At 33.5% G+C, this 12,193-nt stretch overlaps 1 protein-coding gene across 2 annotated transcripts in view; it reads left to right on the top strand.

Annotated features, from left to right (window-relative positions):
• The first annotated feature begins 2,784 nt into the window (after nt 1–2,784).
• LOC127880586 (uncharacterized) overlaps nt 2,785–12,193 on the top strand; it is a 35,566-nt gene continuing 26,157 nt past the window's right edge. Inside the window, exon 1 of one of the 2 annotated variants that reach the window (XM_052427897.1) lies at nt 2,785–2,955. In XM_052427897.1, the coding sequence (XP_052283857.1) occupies nt 2,921–2,955 (35 nt within the window). In that variant the 5' untranslated portion in view covers nt 2,785–2,920. Of the gene's footprint in view, nt 2,956–10,102; nt 10,588–12,193 lie in introns of those variants that run through there. The other variant, XM_052427899.1, reaches the window with a different exon arrangement.

Genomic DNA, 12,193 nt, shown 5'->3' with positions numbered 1-12,193 from the left:
GGAAAGTTATGTTGTTGTAGTTATATTTTGGGAAACTACGAGGATTGCTTATATTGGCAAAAATTACATCCGCTCTAAGCATGAGCATGGATGGTCGAGTGGTCTAGGCGTGAGACTTTTTACTCCAGGACTCCAGGTGTCAGTGGTTTGAGCCCTGTTGAGGGTTACTTTTTTCCTTTTTTAAATTGCATTCTTGTTTTATTTTAATGGAGATTTTTAGGTCATATGTTTAAATTTATTAATTTAAAGCATTTAATGGCATGATTCAATACATGCCAAAATCTGTTGGACGGTCCCTTTAATGTATTAATAAAAATTCACAAGAATTTAAACTTAACTTAAATAAACCAGGATATTAAATGCTAGTGCGACCCTTAAAAAACTTGACACTACTTAATATTTTATGCTGGAAACAATAAAACAATCCGTCAATTCACAATTGTTCGGTGTGGTTTTAACTTTCTTTGTCCGCGTTGTCCTCACGTTGTCTGTTTCTTGGCATCGATGAACATCAATTATGAGCACTTGAAGACAGGATGACCTGACTTAGGGAGGGCGTATTGTTAAGGGTTTGACAAAAAATTAAGGGCATGAAGGTCAACATAATTATTAAGATAAGTAAAGGAAGATGCTTACAGTTGGGAAAACGACCCTTTTCAACAAAATGTCATAGATTCAAACATGAACATATAAAATGCATTCAATCAAGCGTTTTATTTATAGTTCCATAGATACAAACAATATTAACAAAGCATAGATTACTCCCACATAAAACACCAATTCAAAAACATGTGTAATATTGTATAGTTATACAATGTGACATAGCATACGTAATTCAACTTATCGTCATAAACATTCAAATATTTTTAACGCATTTATACCGATTAAAAAGACAATTCATAATGTATCTGACTAAGACATGCATTTCATAAATCGTCTAACGGTGTAACCAGGGGGGGGGGTTAAAGGTTAACCCTAGTTCCGTCAGTGCATGCGTGGGTCCATGTTCACGTGTTTCCCTCCGAATTTCGATCCTGAGATAAATCAAGGTTTATTTAAGCTTTGTTTTTTAAATAAGTTATTTCGTGTTGTTGTTTTTTTCCGTCAGACATAAACACTGAGTTTGCTTTTCAGCTGTGCTACCATATGCCAAGGTTACATAAATATGTGAAAAATAAAATCAACTATACGTAAGCAAGATTGATGAAAATAAGTATTTGGATTGGGGGCTAAATATGGATAATACATTTCTTTCAGTTGCTCTGTAAGAAACAAATTATGGTGAAATGATTGAACACTAAATCTTGCCCCTGTGAAAACTCAACCCGTACTTAAGCTCAGTTGATGAAACTGTGTATGGAGATATAAGGTCATATAGTAAGTATGTGGATTATTTCGCCTGTCTGTTTGTACGTCCGTCCGGCTGGCTATCCAAACAATCTAGATCCTGCGATTACTCAAAAAGAGGTCAATGCATCTCGGAATGAGGATATAAAACTTTGCACGGAATATGAACGCATTTTCAGTCTGTTTGTGTGTTTGTTAGTTTTTTGTTGTTTGTTTGTTTTGATATAGTTTTTTTGTAAGACGAAAGTGTGGTTGTTATGGTTACAGATATAAGTGAAAAGTAATTTCTGGATCCGGCGACATATCAGGAAACAAATTTTTAGTTGATAAAATTCGATATGAAGATAGAGGGACATGTGTTGATTATGCAAGTTATTTCAGTTTTTAGTTCGTCCAATTTTGGTATGGTCTCAGAAAATGTTAAAAAAACTAATATTTACATCCTGACATAACTTAAACGTATTTAAGCTATGTTAATGGAGCTAATGGAGATCCTGTTTTTACGCCGACAACATTAACCTGTTCGGTGGCTTCTGTTGTGTATGTTTACCAGAGATGTAGACGTTTGTGATGTAACTAAGCTCTTATTATTATAAATATATTTAATGTATTAAATTAAGAAATTATGTTAACTATAGATTACTGCACACATTTTGTTTTAATAGAATCAGTTTATACAGATATCAGATTTTTTTTAACGTACATTTTTCAATTTAACCAACAACAAATACCAAAAGTGTGCAGTGTGTGCAGCTGTTCTTGCTACAACGGGCTTAAATATGGTTTGGACATAATTGAATCAATCACTCACGAAAATTTCTTATAACATACTACGACACACTCACATACACTTTAGGACATCACACATTTTAAGAGCTATCCTTAGCTCCAGATTAAAAGTAAACGCAAATAGATTCCATATGAATGTTCGTCGTATTAAAAACTGCTGTTTAATTTGTTGGCCTTTTTAAGCATTTCTTACCGAAGTCATAAACATATGTTTAAACAAAGTACACACTAGTTTAGTATGTGTTGAAAGTGAACACTGTAACAGATCGTAAATCAAAGTATGAAACATCGACATGATTTACAACTACTACTGGAACAGTTTACCGAAAACTCAATTTGACATTAAGCTTCTAAGCTTCTTTTCTGTACCATTTCGTCGATATAAAACGTACATTTGTGTGTTGTCGGTACTGTCGTTTACAGTAACGATTGGCGTCGGATTGTTTTAATTATACCTATCAAGATGTGTACGGACAAACACAAAATTGCTATTCCAAAATGAATATTGAACATACATTTAAACTACAATAATATAATATGCATACAAGCATTGAATCTGGATTGTAGTTTTTTTAATGTGTGTCTAAATGCGGGAACCAGTTGGCGCAAGTGTCGCTTCGTTATTGGTGTGTAGCCTTTTCTAGTTCCCGAATTATTCTGACATTTTGTCGTCTGCATCTTCGTTTCCGGTTGTCTTGAACCACATAAATTATATGCATTCAGAAAAAGAGGAGCAAGTGTTTACCTTCTACATATTGTGATTTTAATTATTTGGACTTTGACAATGCCATTATTTGCCAGGAAAAGCAGTGCTAATAGGTATAAGTCAAAATGTTATATTCCTCTGGCTCTGGTGTCTGGTTAGTCAATATTAATTGCCGCCTTAGAGTCTTTTGATGATTTTTGCTTTGGCAGACTCTTGGCGTCAATAGTCCACTCTATCTTTTTAATAGCGAGAGTTTTCCTTCTTTGTCTATATTGATGAGCAAGGAATTTGGTGCGCAACATTCAAGCCCCGATATCAAACAGTTAATATCAACGGATTGCAATAATATTTACATACCTGTGTAGATAATTCATTTCTCAATAATGTTCCGTAAGAATTATGTAATGACTCTTTCAATTTTGCACGCCTGACCAATTTAAATCAACACACTACTCACATTTTCCATTCCAATCGCAGTGCCCGCTGTATACCGCAGGTAGATTTTAATCGATAACGCAGCCTATTACACTGTAATGCCTTCTTCTGATATGGTTGATATTTAAATATTTCATAACATGGCGAGAGGTCAGTGATTGTATTGCGATTTAAGCAAAAGTTTAACTGAAACAAATTATGCCTTTTAACTTCAATTCAACGCTATTTGAGGTAAAAATGGACTTCTTAACTAAAACTTTATGAGTTGGTAATGTTATTTTGCAATTTTAAGCATATTGATATAAAAGTATTGTATTTATTTTTCGTTATGGTTTTAACAGACCGGAGTTTCAGCGTTCAGATTTATTCTGAACGCGAATTATTTCAGCTAGTGTCTGGTGACCGAAAAGCGAGTGAAAAATTATGTATTTATGCAAACAATACACTGTAACTCCAATATAGCGCGGTCAATGGGGTCCAAGCCGCGAAACAGCGTTATAACGAATCCGCGTTATAGGTTTTGAGCTCATTTACTTCAGGGCGCTATAAAAAAAAAACAGGTATAGAAAAGCCTATAATATAGGTCATGTATATTGCCATGCTGTGTTGACGCAAATACATGCATATAATCCGAATCGTATCGATAACAGTATACATCCCGCTTTTCTTATGTGCACATTTATCCGATAATCCAATAAAATTGCAACATCACTTAAAAAATAATAATCTTGAACATTAATGACGATATATGTTTAAGAAATTCGTAAAAACAACAGTACGCATATATGCCATTTTCAGAAGTGTTAAAGAGTACAGTGCATTATGGGGCAGAGCTTTCATTGGACGAGCGACTTTATATTTAGATTGAATGCAATACGACTCATGTACAAAAAAATGTTTAATTGCGTCATACGCATGCAAAAAACGTGTTTCCCGGGGACTTTCTGATACCGCGCGAAAATGAAAGTGAAACTCTGTTAACAATTGCCGGTACACTGTAAATAAATCGTCTGCATTATTTAATTTTTTATTCACGAACTGAAAGATTAAATGACATAATACTAGTATGATAATGAAATGACAGAAAAAGTTGTTTTATACAGTAGGCAGTATATTTCACAGCTGCTCATTTAATATAGTCAAACTGCAACCATATCAAAGTAAGAATGTTTCAATCGTTTTGAATTACTTGAATTGTATAACTATCCCGCTTGCACTTAACTTACAGAAATTATCGCACTGAAACGCTCTGATGAGGAATACATGTAATAAACACTGACACGCGAGTTTTTCACACTTTTATTGACATTACACAACAGATTAACACCAATTAGCTGTCGGTATTGTTTAACCTCGAGGAGATTATAATCGGTTCAACAAACGGTTGAATAAAGCAATCAACATGACTGTGATTGCCGCCATCTTTGAATTGTCTGAAAATACATGAAGTTGCATAATACGGATTTGAATCACAAATCAAATGGAAGGTTGGAGAAAAAATGGGATCCAAGCACCCTCCGCGTTATATTGGGTTCAGCGTTATAACGGAGCGCTTTATATTGGAGTTACAGTGTACAACAAACAAGTATAAACGTTGAAAGATTAATTAATTCCCGTAAAATTCATGTAAGATTTGTTGATTTACAGCATGTTTACTTTAATCTGGAGAGGCCGTTAGTTCCACACACAGCAATATCATTCATATTTTCACTACTTGCATGGTAGCTAAAGAAACTTCAGCGTACAGTTTAAATAGTATTGACGTACCTGTACGCTGAAGCCAACCCCGTATCGAAAGTCAACCAGAGTCGTAACATATTTATGTCACGCTATAAATCAAAGAATGCTCATTTTCTTGGATACATTTCTACATATATTGGTGAATGAATATAAATTACTGCATCGAGGAATATTTTAAGGTTCAAATGTTTCAAATGCATCTTACAATAGACGAAAATAACTCTCATCAGTCTGAAATTCACATATTTGACGCCATTGTCGCTTTGTCACGTGACGAGTTTTCATTTGGATACTTTCGGATCGACCTTGACATTTTATGCTGAAATTGTGAACATTGCTTTTGTTTTCTGAAATCTATTATTTGTGATTAACAACATACGTCTGGTGGATTATAAAACTGATTTTAATGTGAATCGAGTAGTTTTAAATAATATTTACTTTGAGTTTGTATTTACACTACAATTTGTTAACAAAACAAGCCAGAATAATCTAAAATACCGGGAAATGTCATTCTGAATTTGAAATCACTTGAGCACATGGTATTTTACTAAAAATAGAAATGACGTCATATGACCTTTAATCTCGGTAGATTCGCATTTCAAGAAAGTTTGTCAAATGGCTGTTTTTCTCGATATGTAAGAGCAGAATAGATAAATTTTAAATATTTAAGATAGTATTTTGTGAAAGAATATATCAGTTAAATGTGAAAAGGTCAATCTTTCCAATCAAGTGGTTGATTTGGGCCAATAACTGCATTTAAAAGCTGTTTTGGACCGATCTTTGTTAACTGTCAACGTTTCTGGAATTTCTGGTTGACTTTCTTAATGAGTTCGGTCCATAACTATAAAGTCGCTTCAGTCAAAAATCATAAAAAGCGACATTTAAAGTTATGGTAGCCAGAACTACTTGCATGGTTGACCTAGTATCATGATGTCGCATTGAAAAGGAGAGTACTTTACAGTGATTCATTTTGAAATCTACATCAATGAGTCCCTGGGACTCGCATATTTTGAAACAAATTACAATGGGTCCAAACTGAAAACAATGGGTCCCAGATTGTGTCTTTGTAAATTCGTTACAAATAATCTACTCGTTTTGAATTACTTGAATTGTATAACTATCCCGCTTGCACTTAACTTACAGAAATTATCGCACTGAAACGCTCTGATGAGGAATACATGTAATAAACACTGACACGCGAGTTTTTCACACTTTTATTGACATTACACAACAGATTAACACCAATTAGCTGTCGGTATTGTTTAACCTCGAGGAGATTATAATCGGTTCAACAAACGGTTGAATAAAGCAATCAACATGACTGTGATTGCCGCCATCTTTGAATTGTCTGAAAATACATGAAGTTGCATAATACGGATTTGAATCACAAATCAAATGGAAGGTTGGAGAAAAAATGGGATCCAAGCACCCTCCGCGTTATATTGGGTTCAGCGTTATAACGGAGCGCTTTATATTGGAGTTACAGTGTACAACAAACAAGTATAAACGTTGAAAGATTAATTAATTCCCGTAAAATTCATGTAAGATTTGTTGATTTACAGCATGTTTACTTTAATCTGGAGAGGCCGTTAGTTCCACACACAGCAATATCATTCATATTTTCACTACTTGCATGGTAGCTAAAGAAACTTCAGCGTACAGTTTAAATAGTATTGACGTACCTGTACGCTGAAGCCAACCCCGTATCGAAAGTCAACCAGAGTCGTAACATATTTATGTCACGCTATAAATCAAAGAATGCTCATTTTCTTGGATACATTTCTACATATATTGGTGAATGAATATAAATTACTGCATCGAGGAATATTTTAAGGTTCAAATGTTTCAAATGCATCTTACAATAGACGAAAATAACTCTCATCAGTCTGAAATTCACATATTTGACGCCATTGTCGCTTTGTCACGTGACGAGTTTTCATTTGGATACTTTCGGATCGACCTTGACATTTTATGCTGAAATTGTGAACATTGCTTTTGTTTTCTGAAATCTATTATTTGTGATTAACAACATACGTCTGGTGGATTATAAAACTGATTTTAATGTGAATCGAGTAGTTTTAAATAATATTTACTTTGAGTTTGTATTTACACTACAATTTGTTAACAAAACAAGCCAGAATAATCTAAAATACCGGGAAATGTCATTCTGAATTTGAAATCACTTGAGCACATGGTATTTTACTAAAAATAGAAATGACGTCATATGACCTTTAATCTCGGTAGATTCGCATTTCAAGAAAGTTTGTCAAATGGCTGTTTTTCTCGATATGTAAGAGCAGAATAGATAAATTTTAAATATTTAAGATAGTATTTTGTGAAAGAATATATCAGTTAAATGTGAAAAGGTCAATCTTTCCAATCAAGTGGTTGATTTGGGCCAATAACTGCATTTAAAAGCTGTTTTGGACCGATCTTTGTTAACTGTCAACGTTTCTGGAATTTCTGGTTGACTTTCTTAATGAGTTCGGTCCATAACTATAAAGTCGCTTCAGTCAAAAATCATAAAAAGCGACATTTAAAGTTATGGTAGCCAGAACTACTTGCATGGTTGACCTAGTATCATGATGTCGCATTGAAAAGGAGAGTACTTTACAGTGATTCATTTTGAAATCTACATCAATGAGTCCCTGGGACTCGCATATTTTGAAACAAATTACAATGGGTCCAAACTGAAAACAATGGGTCCCAGATTGTGTCTTTGTAAATTCGTTACAAATAATCTACTTAACATGATACGCCTTAGCCAGGGGCTCTTTTATGCAATTTTACAGCTTAAAAAAGAAATAGGTTTATAGCAAGTAAAATCTTTATTTGTTTTACTTAAATAACAAACAGTGAAACTTATAACATCTTAAACAGAGAACTTTTAACTTATTTAACAATTTGGACTGACTACAGTTTTGATAAATTGGATGACTAGTGTTTATAATTTTTTGGTCAAAATTATCCCTTTCAAACAGTGTGACAAAAGACAATTTCTGCTTTGGTCAAAAGGTTTACACCTTCAATACAGATTTAGTGTAACAACACTCATACTGTATTTAAGGTGTATAGCCTTCTCGCCTTGTTTTTTCTTCAAACAGGGAGAGCATTTTCCATAAATTCATTCCTGACAAAATTGCACAACTTCACTCTCATAAGTTTGTCTTGGTTCCCTACAGTTAAAGTGTTCCTGAATTTGGTCAAGACCTTATTCTGTACATAAAAACCCCTCTCACATCCTGCAGTATGAACAGCAGAAGCCTGTGTTGTTATATGTACTAACATTCTACGTTACATAGGACAGAATGCTGTACGATCTGTATCACTATTATGTATGTACCGTATAAAAATAAAAGATGCTATTTATTTCAGAACTTGCACATTTTTAATTGTCACTTTAGAAAAAACAACAATGATCAATTAATCAAGAATAGTATAATAACATCGCTTTACAATATAACTGTCTGCGCTCACAACAGACAAACACAAAACGTGTTTTCCGCCGTTTATTCTTCACATTAAACCACATGTTTAACATCGAGGCTGCGTTATCAATAAATATCTACACACTGAGCGAGTTTTAATTGTTGAGGATCAATTTTGAAAACCTTTTTGGTTGGCATTTTCTTTGTTTACCATCCGGGACAGCAAATTAAACGTCCAATGAACTTTTAATAAAACGCCGTAACTGATTGGATAATTGATATATTTCAACCAATCAAAATACGCGTATTACATTCTGAATGTAGTAATGTTACTTTCGTTCTACTTTTCAAAACGGTGTTAACATGTGTTTCGCTTATCTCCACGAATCGAACTCGGTATCATGTACAACTTTGACGATGTTGAAAATCGGACTTTTTAAACAATGAGTCCCGAGTACACACATGTTTGAGAATGATGCGTCCCCAGAAAAAAACGTGCGTCTGGCACGCAGGACGCACATCAAAATGAATCACTGACTTTATTGAAATAGACAATAGGCCAAGTAAACTTAAAATTTTGTTTCCTTTAACATATTATATGTACCGTACTAATCCCTGATATCGAGCGAGTCTAATTTTTATCTTTGTTTACATGATGAACGCGGCTCTCTTGATGACGTCACCCGCATGCATCCGAGTATTTTGTTTCAATAACATTACTACGCTTGAACATTAATACAGACACAACTTAAATGAGGAAAAACAGGTATAATTGCATTTCAAAATCTTACTTCCAACTGCACTATTCCAAATATTATTGAACCCCTATTTCATGCAATTGTTTCAGTCCTCTTCATTAAACTTCCACATAAATTGCAAAGCAGAGCCCCAGATATGGATTTGTGAAATTAGTAACAGTACTTCCACTGACAGAAAGAAAAGGAGTAACGCATAAAATCAATTAGTACCTGTACTACCATATCCAAAAATACAGGTAATACTGTACTACCCGTGTTCTTGGATATTGAAGGGTGTATAACTGACTTTACAGAAACATTTGCAGCAATTAAAATAAATATATGTAGCTTCTTAAACAGTTACTGTATTAGGTTTTCCATTCTGAATTATGATGCTAATACAACTACACATTAAAACTCATGACTAATACTATTTCTTCATTTTTGTTGACAAGAAAACACAAGCCAACTAGTAAGCTAAGTAAATAAACACTTATTTCACTGTCTCATCCGTTTCCCATCGTGTTTTCTAACGTTTTACGCCACCGATGCAATCAAATCATTTAATATCGGGGCGACAATGTCTTTTTCTGGGTTTACAGATTTAATGTCAGGATGGTTAGAAGACACCGTATGTAGTCATTATATGACAACAAAGTGTTGTTTTGAGCCGCTTTCGGTTAAGCCGGCATTTAATTGCGCACAGACATATCGTTTTTGACGGATTTACAAGTTACAGGAAATCACGCGACAGAATAGACAATTTTATATGAACCCAGTCTACAACTTTTCGGTAATTTAAATTAACGAAAAGCGCCGTTAGGTTAGAGACCAACAAATCACGCCGCGCTGACGCAGACGTATCGGTACGGCCAGATTTTTTTCGTAAAATGGATATTAATGTCGTAATTGTACGTCCAGTTTATAAAAATAAATGTGTAAATCTTCATGAAAAAGGCGTATTTACGGCTGTACAACCCTTATCTGGAGCTCTGGCAAAGTGATGCAGACAACTGCGCTTGTGTAAACAAAACACTTTCATGTTTTTGATTTATTTTAAAGAAAATTCTTTTGCTTTTTCCCAATTCTCAGAACATGTTGCGTGGAACAATCTGTGAATGAACATCACAAAATATGTAACATAATGATATACACATGTTCAGTGGGTATAACCCGTCCCGATTGGATGCTAATTTGATCAAATATTTAAAAAGTAACATATATGCCGAAATTTTATTTGTACAAATTGCAAACTTTTGTGTTTTTGCAATTTTTGAGCCCTTTAACATGTCAATGCTGTTCAAAGAAGATTGACCGATAAAACAGAAACTTGTTAAATCAGGATGCAGGATCACAGGACTTTGTGGGTTTCCCCCTTTTAACTTAAATGGATGTGTACAGAACAGTAAGTGGTGTTTTATTTCAAATAACTTTTTAGAATTATTTTTCTTAAGAATTTCAACTTCTGCATAAAAGACAGATTTTTATGCTGTTTATGGCAATGTGAAATACATAGGAATTATTTAATAAGCTGTGTTCTTGTTAAAAAATTCTGTATCTACTGCATTCATTGTACATGGTTATCCTTCGTGCAACGTGAAATTTTGTCAACGATTTCAGACTTATTCAAGGATATATTCTTATACCTTAAGATATCGGCAGAAACTGAAAGAAAAACTGTCCTTTAGAGTTTAGGAACTAAAAATGTTTGCAAATGTATTTCAATAACTTGAGAATGATGTTTGCAAAAATAATCTTCTTAACAGTGTGTTTACATTCTGTCCAGCCCGTGTGTAAACTGGGAAACCCTGTTCATTCTGCACCCTGTAAATTGTAAATGGAAGTTAAAAAAAAAAGTTCAATTACTGTTTCAGTTTGTAAAAATATGTTCAGTGAATAGAATTTTCGAAGTTTTGATGGCCTAATGCTTATTTTTATCAAGTACTCTAGCTTTTCGGATGTGACGTCTCGATACCAGGTAAACAATGCCCTTAGTGGATGTAATTTGCGGGTTAAGGTAGCGCACCTCTAATGATTTCCCGCGATTTATTTTACGATCATTGCGGATCTTCAATGATCGGTTATTTCCGAGAGATGCATTATATTTTTTACAAAGTTCGAATTTTGTTATATGTTTACGTAATTCCTTTAGAATACATTATTTTCACAATAAATATTGCCTTTGATCCAAATATCATCTGAAAAAATACGATTTCGCGATTTCTTCATAGATTGGCGAGCCTTTTTACCTGTTTACTTATGAATATTTAATTTACTTTTTGCGACACATTTATTTCTTTTCTAACATAATTTGATTTAATGTAGCATATATGCTATGTTTTTTGTTTAATATGTTGAAATTTTTATGCACATCCTTCAATTTTTAAAATTAAAACAACGTTATGGCTAAATTGGGTGATTTACTGCTGAAAATACGAATGATGCATGTTGCATTTTTGTTATTATTTCAAAAAGTAAACGGTAAATCTGTCTATTTCTTGGTATTTTTGCTGTATATAGTGTTTCTATAAAAACTATGCTTAAAATATAACTTAAATGATACTATTTTGAATTTTATGATTTTATAATTTACCTTAGATAAACATTTGTAAATAATAAATGTCTGTAAAAGAATACTTATTTCATCTTGTTTAAATTTTAAACACCTTTACTGCATCTATACACACCAACAGCATGCCCATATTTGGAAATTTGAATGAATTATGGAACTTTTATATACCCCAGGGGTGAAAATAAACTGTACAAAAGCTGAGCGTAGGGTGGTTTTGAAAAAAACGGTAATTTTTTTTAAAAAGCATGGAAAGCCTACCTACAAATTTGCATGTAGTTCAGTGAAATGATGCTGATTAAGAAAATAATTAATTAGATTATATTTGGATATGTGCCCATTAGAGGTGCGCTACCTTAAACACGCTGTAACACTTAGGAATTTCCATAAGACCATGTGCTATAATAAGGTTTCTCCTGCTGGTGCAACTGACGTTTTATTT

This window comes from Dreissena polymorpha, chromosome 5, assembly GCF_020536995.1.
Source record: "Dreissena polymorpha isolate Duluth1 chromosome 5, UMN_Dpol_1.0, whole genome shotgun sequence".
Lineage (NCBI taxonomy): Eukaryota > Metazoa > Mollusca > Bivalvia > Myida > Dreissenidae > Dreissena > Dreissena polymorpha.
The sequence above is the reverse complement of the archived record's forward strand: the minus strand, read 5'-3'. Positions and strand labels throughout refer to the sequence as shown.